The sequence below is a fragment of the Saccoglossus kowalevskii genome, chromosome 4, assembly GCF_978046115.1.
Source record: "Saccoglossus kowalevskii chromosome 4, keSacKowa6.1, whole genome shotgun sequence".
In the NCBI taxonomy this organism is placed as follows: Eukaryota; Metazoa; Hemichordata; class Enteropneusta; family Harrimaniidae; genus Saccoglossus; species Saccoglossus kowalevskii.
The window spans coordinates 6,571,601-6,583,672 of record NC_140644.1 but is presented as its reverse complement, the minus strand read 5'-3'; the positions used below and the strand labels follow the sequence as shown (position 1 = coordinate 6,583,672).

At 34.2% G+C, this 12,072-nt stretch overlaps 1 protein-coding gene across 5 annotated transcripts; it reads right to left on the bottom strand.

The window, feature by feature from the left end:
- Positions 1-2,101: 2,101 nt before the first annotated feature.
- Positions 2,102-11,728, bottom strand: LOC100370330 (protein FAM114A2-like). Of its 5 annotated transcripts, none has more exons than XM_078005700.2 (11): positions 11,610-11,728; positions 9,306-9,870; positions 8,109-8,344; positions 7,600-7,737; positions 7,232-7,337; positions 6,566-6,727; positions 6,102-6,190; positions 5,776-5,850; positions 4,984-5,129; positions 4,538-4,667; positions 2,102-4,073 (listed from the first exon to the last, which is right to left on the bottom strand). In XM_078005700.2, exons 2-11 carry the CDS (start codon positions 9,844-9,846, stop codon positions 3,978-3,980), a joined length of 1,719 nt encoding a protein of 572 aa, XP_077861826.2. In that variant the 5' UTR covers positions 9,847-9,870; positions 11,610-11,728; the 3' UTR covers positions 2,102-3,977. The 5 variants fall into 5 exon arrangements, with proteins under 5 accessions (XP_077861826.2, XP_085353807.1, XP_077861827.2 ...); XM_085497681.1 differs by lacking the exon at positions 11,610-11,728 and adding an exon at positions 10,115-10,170; XM_078005701.2 differs by lacking the exon at positions 11,610-11,728 and adding an exon at positions 10,095-10,125.
- Between the last annotated feature and the right edge of the window lie 344 nt (positions 11,729-12,072).

Genomic DNA, 12,072 nt, shown 5'->3' with positions numbered 1-12,072 from the left:
TAGGCATGTATCTTTCTATCTTCTATGTGTACTAGTACAGACCAAGGTACTTCGGCAAATTTGATGATTGATTTACGCGACTTCGTATGAGGGTCAAACAAATAGTATCATGGTGGAGTTGATTGGGTTTCAATACCAGGAAGTTAACTGTCCAGACCCCAGTAGCAACAATCTTGACAGCTGCTGGTTCAGGAAGTGATACAACATTGTCCTCACATGGGGCACAGATTGAAATAGATGGTGCAACAATAGTTACTGGGGTTTTTCAACAATTCCTTATACTGTAAACACAGAAGTGACAAAAGGAATGGTGGCATAGTTTACCAACAATGCCTATGACAAAGAATGGAGAGGTAGTGGATTATCAACAATGAGTTCAACCTGGCGCAATAGTAATGATGCCCAATTTCCATGACACTGATGTCAGGTTGAATCCGGAGCATAAGAATGCTTTATAATGGCTAGTATTATGATGGCAGTAACAAGTAGACTATTTGATCTATTTTTGCAGCCAAAGTACCTCTTTGATGACATTATCAATCCTCCAAGCATCTCAATACAGTGCTATGCATTTTGCTAGAAAGTCTCTGAGGGGGATATATCAGGTTACAACTTCCTTATTTGTACATGTTAGATAGCAATTTGCTAGTGACAATATGAACGTTGTGTTACTCAATTTTCATCAGAGTATATGCAAGTGATACAGTATGTTTTTTTTCAATTACAGCGTATATGTGAATTTGGCCATATATTATTGAGTCCAAAATTGTTCAATTGATGGGAAATCACCAATTTTGAACGTATTTTTAATTTAGAGAAATTTATTTTTATCTCAACACATGTGGGTAAATAGTAAATTTAATGGAGATTTTACAATAGTCATCAAGAGGAGATGTTGCTGGACAGGTAAAAACGGAAACATTCACAGAAGAGGCCTGTTCTGACTAGTCCTATAGATCAAATGTATACAATCCTATACCAAATATGGCCATCCCTGGACAAATTTGATGAAGCCAAGATCAAATGTGATCACAACTATAAATAGACGTTACCACACATCTTCCTCAGATAACTGTTCCAAATCTTCACACATTGCTCAGGCTCAGCTTATACTTTCTGGAGTTTCTTGATTGGCTTCACTAATCAATTTGACTGCACTTGTGTTGTGTATCACTATATGTCTGTATCGGAACGCAATAAACCAACAGTTCAATTTTAAATCTGGTACAGAACACATTTCTGCACTTTTATTTTGACACTTATAATAAAGTGGGGATAATCTATAAAATTTCATAATGACAATAATCATATATCAAAATGCATTTATCCGATACGTTTTTTTAAAGATTTTCTGGTATCTTATTTGATATATTACAGGATAATTTTTGGAGTAGCTTGAATTGGTATATCAATAACATCATTGCATTACCTAGATATTCCTATAGAAGTGCTAATTCAGTGGTAATAATACATGTCTTGCAAATTCCTCATAGGGATATTGCTTGTAGTCAAATGATCAATTAAGTGTATTTTGAAAACCTTTGAATTGTGGCTTGTATTTGCTCTGCATTATTATAGTACATGTAGTCTATTTGCATAAATATTCCATTTGGATCTGAGTTGCATTATTGACCCAAAAAATTTCATTGACACGTCATTTCTAAATTTATTCAATACTATAGAATTGGTATTTAATAGCCTTATCATTGATATCAAATACAATATACATGTAGTAATATATACAATATAATGCATTATTTTTGTTATCCTACCCGCCACAAGTACTTTTACATTGACTTGACCAAATAAGGTTATTTTTAATGGGTCTATTTCTAACCCCATGTTTGATGCAAATCTAATAAACAGCATCTAAGCTATAGAATAGAGCTTGCTATAACATGATTATTTATTGTAGAGATGTTAGGCTTGCTGAAAAAAACAGGATGCTGGCTTGAACACTATTTGTGACATACTTCTCCCCTGAGACTCTAAGATAAAATCCTGTGTGCCTGGACACTGAAAACTCAATCATTAATAAATCTACAGAAATGCTTGGTACCGGTAATAATTGCCCATTTACAAAAAGCTTCCGTCCCAGATATCTTGTGAACCCTGCAACTGCATTTATTACTTGACATAAAATGAAATACAGTTGGAAATACATCTCATTCATTTCTGTTTGACTCTCCATTATTCCGGATAAAAATAGCTAATAATACTCATTTCATTACTATAAATGAAGTATTATCCTAATGTCAAGTAGAACTTGTTACACTGTATATATAGCATAGTCTACCTCAGGTAAAAATAAAACTCTAAAAACCGAACTTTTATTGGATACTGATTATATAATAAAATGCCTGCAGTTCCAAAAATATAAGAATGGAAAACCAGAAACTTGGTCCAATGTAAATAATATTACATTTTATTTTAAATACAGTGTGATCCAATTCACTATTATTTATATAAAAGAAAAATTTCAAAATCAAACCCTTAACATTTTTTTAAAAATCAGCATCAAAGCCTGTATAGAACAGATAATCAGAATTAATGGCAATAATTTTGCGTGTACACCTGTGGTAGATGAAATATCTTTTTCCACACTTCAACATCGTACAACAAATAATTTTCCCATTCAATACTACAGTACGTCTAATTATATAACTCAATCTAACTTTCTTATTTTTTCAATATGATGCGATGAATAGGAAAATAATTTATCATCTCAACATATATAGACAAAATTATTTGTATGGGATTGAATTCTCATCAATCAATTTACAGATATATTCTTCTTCTCTGAACTCTCATGACCCTGAAGTGAAATTGGTGGCAATTTAAAGGCAAATCCAAGTCTTCTCTGAACCCACATAATCTCAAAGTGAGACTGTTGAAAATTAAAGGCAAATCCCAGATTTTGATCTCTGGACCACCATGACCCCCAAAGTGAGATTGGTGGCAATTAAAAGCAAATCCCAGTCTTCTCTGAGCCCACATGACCCCTGAAATGTGATTGTTAATAATTAAAGGCAAATCCCAGTTATCTCTGAACCCACGTTACCTCAAACAATGTCCATGATCATGAAAACTTTTCACTGTGAAATATAATTATCAGAAAATAATAACAATACATCACTCGTGTTATCCTTGTATACCTCATTAACAATTTATAATAAAAAAAAGTTGGAAGGATTACATATTAAAACTGATTTGCATTTGAAAGTTTATATTTTGGAAAAAACATGAAGTGTCTCTGATTTCCCATCGGGCCAACATTATTGTAATATTTGCGATATTTTACCAGAATAAGGTGATATCCTATTTTTTAGGAGTATTACTGCTTCAACAAACTAACAAATGGTAAATTTGCAACATTATTTCTTTCTTGAGACAACCAACTGTTTCATGAATGCACCACAAAAAAAATTTATTTGGAGGCAGAGGATGACACGGAACTCAAATAATCCAATACAGATCAATAACTGTTGTTTCTTTGTAGATCCCAATGTTCATTTCCATTACAAGAAAGAAAGCACTCGGCGGTATTGTCATAGCACTGTGCTGTAGTTATGACCCACACTTATTACGTATTACACTTGTAATTGTCTATTGTCATGTAAATTATTCTGTGTCTGCTCTATTAGACATGCATCTCTATTAGAAGCACACATAACAAAAATTGCATTTATTGTGTACTGAATTATTAAAATAAGACTTATTTTGACCATAGACACACCCCTTATGTATTAAGCAAATGTGCTACTAACAATTTAATTTCAGATAAATGTGACTGGCATGAGTGATGGCATACACTATGACAAGTTCAATGAATATGTGTAGCACATTGTGTGTCATTTATCACAAAACTTAATATTAATTTGCACAAGACAAAGTTGTAGGATTCTGTCCATGGTTTTACTATGGGTACAACACGATTTCCAATGTCTTTATTGCTAAAGGATTCAATCTCTTCACAACTAGTGCTTTGCATTTTGGGTTTCCATAGCAACAATTTGTAGAATGGGCAAAACAAGCTGAAATGCATCTTGAATATATGAAGCACTGTTTGATGCCTGGAAGTAAGAAAACCAAATTCAAAGTTAATAAACTGTGAAATGCAATATGATAAGTAGATCGACTGGTCACATCAAAACTGTTGTGCTGGTATCAGATGATAATGATTATAAACAAGGAGCATGTGTAATTGGTATTAATTTAATAAATAACAGGTTTGAACAATACCATGCATTTCTGAGATCTGGTTGCGGAATAATAAAAAATGCTTATTTTAATAATTTTTTTACATGGAAAAAGACCACGATAAAGGCAAATTTGAATTAGATCATGAAATGAATGGACATGCTTACATGTATGTATACCAAGATGGATCATGAATGTGTGAAAATTAAATGAAATTGATCCAGGCATGTCTGAAATACAGGTGGGGGCAGCACACATGGATGTTCAGAGGGTACAGGTTAAGTCAATGTTTTTGGACTGTATCCAAAAGAGTATCCAAAATTGTGGAAAGAATTACCTCAAGATATACGTTAGTTATGAATGGATTGACGGTTGATGGATTCTCGCACCATTCAGCGGAGATGTTCAGGCATTCTCCAAACTTAGTTGATAACACCGCCACTTCAGAACACAGTGCTGATGTCAACCTGACAAGTAATGGACACAATGTATGAGAAGACTACATGAATACAGTTTTTTGGGAAGACAACGAAGAGTGGTAAGATTCATGTAGAGAGTCCTTTGTAGGAAATGTACACAAAATTAGAAAAATTGCACAAATGCATAACGATATGTACATGTACCAGTACGAATAATTCAAAGTGAATTTGTGTACATTAATCATTCCACAAAATCAATATCACATGGCAAGCAGTGTATACAGCATTAAAATATGATCAAATTACACTTTCACAATCACTATGTGACAGCGCCCCCAGTGGCAGCTATTGTATTTATACTCACTTTGATAGACTCATTGCCCGTTCTATCGGTTTCTTTTCTTGACCTTTCACCTGTTGTAACAGCATTAACTCAGATGCTTTGTGAAACTGCTCAATCGACTTAGCAGTCAATTCGGCCAATGTTTGAATAGCTACCATATGTATATCCTTTCAAGACATGAAAACAATTAGTACATTTTTGGGTTGTACTGTGTATTATACATCTGTCACCGTAATGCCATAAATTTTGCGGTATTTTACAGGGTATTTTCATCCTACCATATTAAGAAATGCAAATTCCAAATATGGGATGATTACGCAAGTAAGCGTTCTCTAATAATAAAAACAAACATGGCTGCCACCAGGGTTTGACCAGACTCCACAGAAAGAAGTTCGCTGATTCTGTTACAAACTTCGGCATGCTCATGATGTATCCTTAGAAGAAAAGGATGTATAATAATCAGGTTTTTAAGAGGATACATCAAAGTATGTACTCAGACAGTACGCGGTCGCAATGACCTCCGCCGTGCACCGGTCGATACTTCCGCTGTACTTTCTACTTTGAGGTGCCCTTGTAATAACCTCATATTATACAGAACAAAGCATATCGCGCATAACAGAGCATATTGCACAGTGTATTGCATAGAGCATATTGCACACAGCAAAATGTGTTGAGTGTATTGCAAAATGCATGGGCACAATATAAATCTTTTGGAAATAAATTGGGGTGGTTCCATGTGTCTGCATTTCACACACACTTTACAATGGACACTATATCATGTGGTATACAAGAACATCAATTTAATGTGAATACCTTTGGTTCCCTTTTTTGTTTCTCTTCCAAATCCTTTGTACAGAGTGTCAACCAATCATGTGCTTTTGTTTGTATCTACAAGAGAACACATGGTCAGATGTGACAAAATTGCAGATGCATATGTCAGCCACTTGTAGACTTGTTGATTTACAGAGCCGTACTATGCATACCCACATTTTCCACTATTAAGTAACTTGCCAGGACTTCACAGTACATGTACTTCAATTCGATATTTACCTTTTATATGACATTTCAGATATTAAGTATACCAGTAAAATATACATATGGTAAGTACAGGAGCAATCAATAAAGAATGTTTTGTATACCTGTTTAAGTTTATCTGGCGTGGCTCCAATACTCAGACTAAAGAGATGTTCTGTGATGGCATGAACAAACTCCTCATCACTAAGCTGCTCTGTAATAGATAAAATAATATTATGTAGACCTTGAAATCCATGATATATGCCATCTAGTTTAGCCAGGATGTGAATTTCAGCCAAGAGCAGACCAAATTCTGTTATTTCTGTTGCCTATTTCCAACACAGAAAGTATACCAAAAACATATAAATATAAATAGTCAAAACAACTATTACGAAATACTTATCAATGTTTGCCATCAGCTGGACTTAAACACCTCATTAACATAATGTACTATAGAAATAACCTCATTAACATAATGTGCCACTGAAAACACCTCATTAACATAATGTACTACTGAATACACCTCATTAACATAATGTGCTACTGAAAACACCTCATTAACATAATGTAATATTTATTAGAAACATACCTTGGTTTTCATCAATGTCATCCAAATGAAAAGCGTCTTTAATTTCAATTAACTCAGTTTTCAAACTTTCTAAGTCGTCTCCAGACAGAGATCCCAACACAGTTTGAACTTTGTTTTCACTCTGATTGGATAACATTTCCAGCGCTTCCAAGTGGGCAAGACCTATGTGAACAACAAATATCAGTGTTCTGTGCATTGTGGTAGGGAGACATGAAAAGTGGGTAAATAAAATTGACAGCAGGACTACAATGGTGAAAAGATTCCCACATTGTACTTGGGTACCTTGTGTTCACTGGTATTTTCACACAACTTTTGTCACCTTTCACAAAATATAAAATTCTTTCCTTTTTAAAAAAATATCTTGATCAAGATATGTAGCTAATTGGAAATGGTTAAAAAATAACAAAGAAATTATGGAAAAATTCATAAAGAATTCGCAAAATGTATCAACAACATTTTGATGTGAAAAATTAACAGTCGTCTGACAACCAAAATTCAAGGTGCAATATTTTTTGCTATAATTTTTGGTACTTTTGGAACAAATGAAAATAATTCTTTTAAAGTTTTTCAAAATCTCAAAACTATGAAAACAAATATGCAGGTTTCTTTCATAAAAGTCAATAAAATTTGACTTCTGTTCCAATGGGTAATACATCTCATACATACCTTGATACTCATCAAATAATAATCCAAAGTGAGCTTTTTTTTGTTCTTCCTCCTCATGTTGCTCCTTATTTTGCCTTTCCGCTTCCTCCTTGGCTTCCCTCAATAGCTTATATCCCAAAAAAAAAGTTTGCCATGATAAAATAAATTGTCTTTACTACTAGTACAACTTATAACTCAGTAACCAACAGACAAATTACGACTCCATCATTAAAAAGTAGACACTTGTTATTTGCATATACTTCTCATCAAGGGAATATACCACACTGGAGCAAAAACTATTGGTATCAAAAGAAAATTATACAATCAATTATTATACAATGTATTTTGCACATTCCCTGGAGATATGAACTTGGGGCTTTCTTTCTTACCATTGATAAATTAACTTTATCTCCCATGGTGACTTCTTTAAAATATTTTCTTTTTTTCCTCAACCCTGGATCGCCTTCTTGTAACACATCCATTGTCTTTTTTCCAATCTTTTCAAGTGCTTCTATACCACCTGTCACCTGTCAAGTAAATCAACAGTTTCGCAATTTTTGTTATTTTCTGTTTTTACTTTGAGCCCAATTACGGAAATGAAAGCTAAAGCTCTTAATGTCACACATGATCGTCTGTAATTATGTTTAAAGCGAAGGAGTCGTCATTGTTTACAAACAAGTGTCTACCCACGAGCCTTTGCGTTCTTAGTGCGTGTCGTTATCGGCGCTTGTGACTCAATTCCCGCATGTGCGCAGGTGACACCCTCCCGATTTAACAAATTGCTACTGTTTTATTATTCAAGAGACAATTTAAATAAACATGAAAATGGAGTTTTGCACTAAAATGATACTAAAATACAATTCAGAGTTTCATATTTCTTTTTTATTGTAGTACTCACAGTTCTTTCAACAACACTTGTAATTGCGGTTACTCCAAATGCAGCAAAGAATCCACCATCTCCATCACCAGAAGAACTCCCACTGGAAGGATCTGCTTCTTTACTTCGGACATCTTTCTGTTCATCTGACATCTTACTTTCTTGAACATGGTCTTTGTTTTCTTCAATGATATCTTCTGGAGCTGGCACACCCATCTGTGCTTCCACATTTTCCATCATCGTGGTTAAGCTTTCACCTAATCATATATATTTATCAATTTATTTGGCTTTGAAAGGGTTGAAAGTTAGCTTTGAAAGCTTGAGACTTGGCTTTGAAAAGGTTTAAAGTTGGCTTTGAAAGCTTGAGATTTGGCTTTGAAAAGGTTTAAAGTTGGCTTTGAAAGCTTGAGATTTGGCTTTGAAAGTGTTGAAAGTTAGCTTTGAAGGCTTGAGATTTGGCTTTGAAAAGGTTTAAAGTTGGCTTTGAAAGCTTGAGAGTTGGCTTTGAAAAGGTTTAAAGTTGGCTTTGAAAGGGTTGAAAGTTAGCTTTGAAGGCTTGAGACTTGGCTTTGAAAGGGTTTAAAGTTGGCTTTGAAAGCTTGAGATTTTGCTTTGAAAGGGTTTGAAGTTGGCTTTGAAAGATTTGATTTTGCTTTGAAAGAGTAGAAAGCTGGTTTTGAATGGGTTGAAAATGAGCTTTGAAAGACTGAGAGTTGTTTTGAATGAATGATCAAGGTTGAATTGGTTTTGAAAAGTTTGCTTTGGAAAGGGTTGAAAGTTGAAAAGTCTCAGTAAATTAGTGATGGTGGCACACAAAGGCAGTTTATATTCTTCAGAATAAATTAAACTTGACCAATGCCATTAACTTAGGTAAATGTATAATGTAATAATCTGTAGGTTAACAACAACACTAATTTTCACAATCATGCCTGATAACAGATAGGAAGATCACCATGACAACAGTCCTCACAGACAAGAAAAATTTAAATTAGCTTAAGATTGAAATATTTACAAAACTAATATTCCACATTCAGAGTGAGCCTGGGACTAGTTGCTGTACGTTGCTGTACATTGCCGTACATGGTTTCCGGAGGCCACAAAAACTAGTCAGATGTTCCAAATAATAACAATGCAGGATGAGAACTTCGGCTTGTAATAAATCCTGTGTACATCTATTATTAAATACAAAAAGGTTTATAGGGTATATAAACTCCATACCTGCTTTTTGTGTAAATGAAGACACAGATGCTGTTGCTGTGGATAACCATGAGGACCCCCATCCTCCCCACGATGATGATGCTGCCGAAGTACAAGTATCGCTTACACTTTCATTGTCAGCCAATGTATCCAATGTATTATGGATTTTTTGTTCTGTAGACAATGGTGGTGCTCTTTCTTCATTTGTGATCACATTATCTGCTGGTTCTTTCATATCTAACGTATCCTTTTTCTCATCCTTCTCTAGCTCATCATTTTTACCTGTAGCGTCACTAGATTTATTAACATTATCCATCTCATCCACAGTTTTCATTTCATTTTCTGCCTCTTCCACAGTCTGCTTCTCTGACTCAGAATCTGTTCTATTATTTTGTTTCACATCATGAGACGGTCCCTTATCAGTGTTTTTGCTACCAACAGTTTTGCCAGATTCTGCAGCTGAGTCAGTTTTTTTCTTTATCTGCACCTCAGTCTCCGTAGCAACCAAAGTCGCACCTTCATCTGCACTCTCATATGCTCCCTCCTCATCACTACTGGACATACTTGCTTCCTATTTTTCACACACCTGTAAGAGAAAAAATTTAAAAAAAATTAAATAACATGCGTCATAACAACTCGCATACACAAAGGATTACAGAGAGAAATTAATTCTGCAATCAATGAGTTCAGAATACCAAATGTAATCAAGCTGCAGTATTAATACTAACTATACTAACAAGATGATCAACTATAGAGAAAAATTGAAGACATTATTATCATCTATAAGGAAATTTGTATCAATGCAATTACTTGCGTATCACAGTGTATACCTTAGGTGAATATTTAAATGAAGTAACAGCTGTAGTCCAGCAGCTTGTACATGTACGAATGAATCATAACAAACCGGCACGTGAGAGTGAAATTAATAAAATATAATGTTGCATATGATACCATGTGTACAATAGGTCATAGGTTGCAACCAACCTTATAATGTATATGGTTCTCATCACCTAAGCACAATTCTCTAAAAACTTGAAATTATAATGTTTTAGTGATCTGATTTGCATAATCTATCTTTACCAAACAATGCACCAAATGACAACAAAACTCTGTTTTGAGACACTATAGAAATATTATACAATTGATAATTCAAATCATGTAAAACACACACCACATACAGTGGTAATAATGATGGTATATTGCATAATTCTATAATATTATTCTATACATGTAGTTGTGTTTTAATTGCTCAGTACATGTAATTTTAGTGTAAAGTTAATTTAGTTAACACTGGAGCAAGTGTGTATCAAACAGAATTGTATATTTGCCATATGAGAAAAACAAAATGTACAGCCATACAAGTCAGTCTGTCTGTCAGTAAGTAAGTCATGGGTGGCGGATTGGCAAGGGAAGGAGGTTTGCATGTGATATAGAAAAGATTTCTTGTCATTTCCTAAAAGCTTACCATATAAATGTCCTATCACCAAACCTATTGAGAACTTTGGATGGTTATTTAAGTGTATTCTTGAAGATGCGTCAAGGACCATGTGTGTTTTGAATTCACAAAAACACGTCTCTCAGACACCAACTCATCCTGGTTGTACAAGAGTCGGTGTGTTTTCTAAACCAACATGACACTTCACAGTCACACAAAGATTTTCTGTGAGGCAATTAGTTGTGCTAATTTATTGATACATATAAAACATGAATTTCATGGAGGCATCAAAGGTCATCGCCTTGATTCCAAATGAGTTTGCCTTATATTCTCTATGTTATTACATATATATAGGCCATTTTATAAATGTTGACCTTGAAAAAAGGTGCCTTCCCAATTCTGAAGTTCAAGCCCTGCTCTATCATTTATATTTATAAATATATGAGCTACTATTATGTATTACATATTATTATATTATGAAGAATGTGGGAATGTGCTCTTTCTACTTTCTTCATTAGTGTGTTAAAGCAAGATCCATTATTATCCAACGTAACTCCAATATATTGCCACAGTTCCTCTATCACTGGAGATAGTGGGACTGAGGTATACTAACAATTCATGTATTTGTAAAATACGTGCATATGACTAATATATTGCATGAAACAATACTTTTAATTTTATTGGTAAGTTGCAACATGCCAATCTTAAGTTAAAACCTTAATACCACCTTACCTTTCACTGAATGTCATTGCATTCACCATACATGGCGTGGATGTATGGCGACAGTAATATTTCTAATATTTCTGAGCACTCGCGATGCAACAAGCAGTGAATTTTATATTTTGGAATCATAATTGATATTTTATAAAATACACAAAACGAACTCCTACCTGTTTTAGCAGAAAACTCCACCAGGGAAAGATTCAAAACAAAAAGCCACGTCATTCATACCAGCTCGGATATCGTTCCCTCAAAATCGCCTATTCGTTATGTTTACTTCCGGGTTATTTCAACATCGCAAAAGTGCACGCCTTAGCCAATCAAAAGAGCTGTGACATAGTGAATTTTGAAATAGGGGTCTCTCGATTGATGTTTATATCGCTCAAACAAGAACCCCTCTAAAGAAAAATGACCTCAGGGTCAGGCGCATGAATATTCCTTTAGTGTGAACAAACCACATACAATTTAGTGCAAATATATGTGAGCGAATATCTCGCCATTCATATCTAAATTTTAAGTGTTGAACATTGATATATTTTATTAAATAGTTCATATTCGTGAAAGAGAGGCCTTTTTTCCAAAACATTACGTTTATTTAATAATAATATTCGTGCGGAAGAATATGGGGGTTCA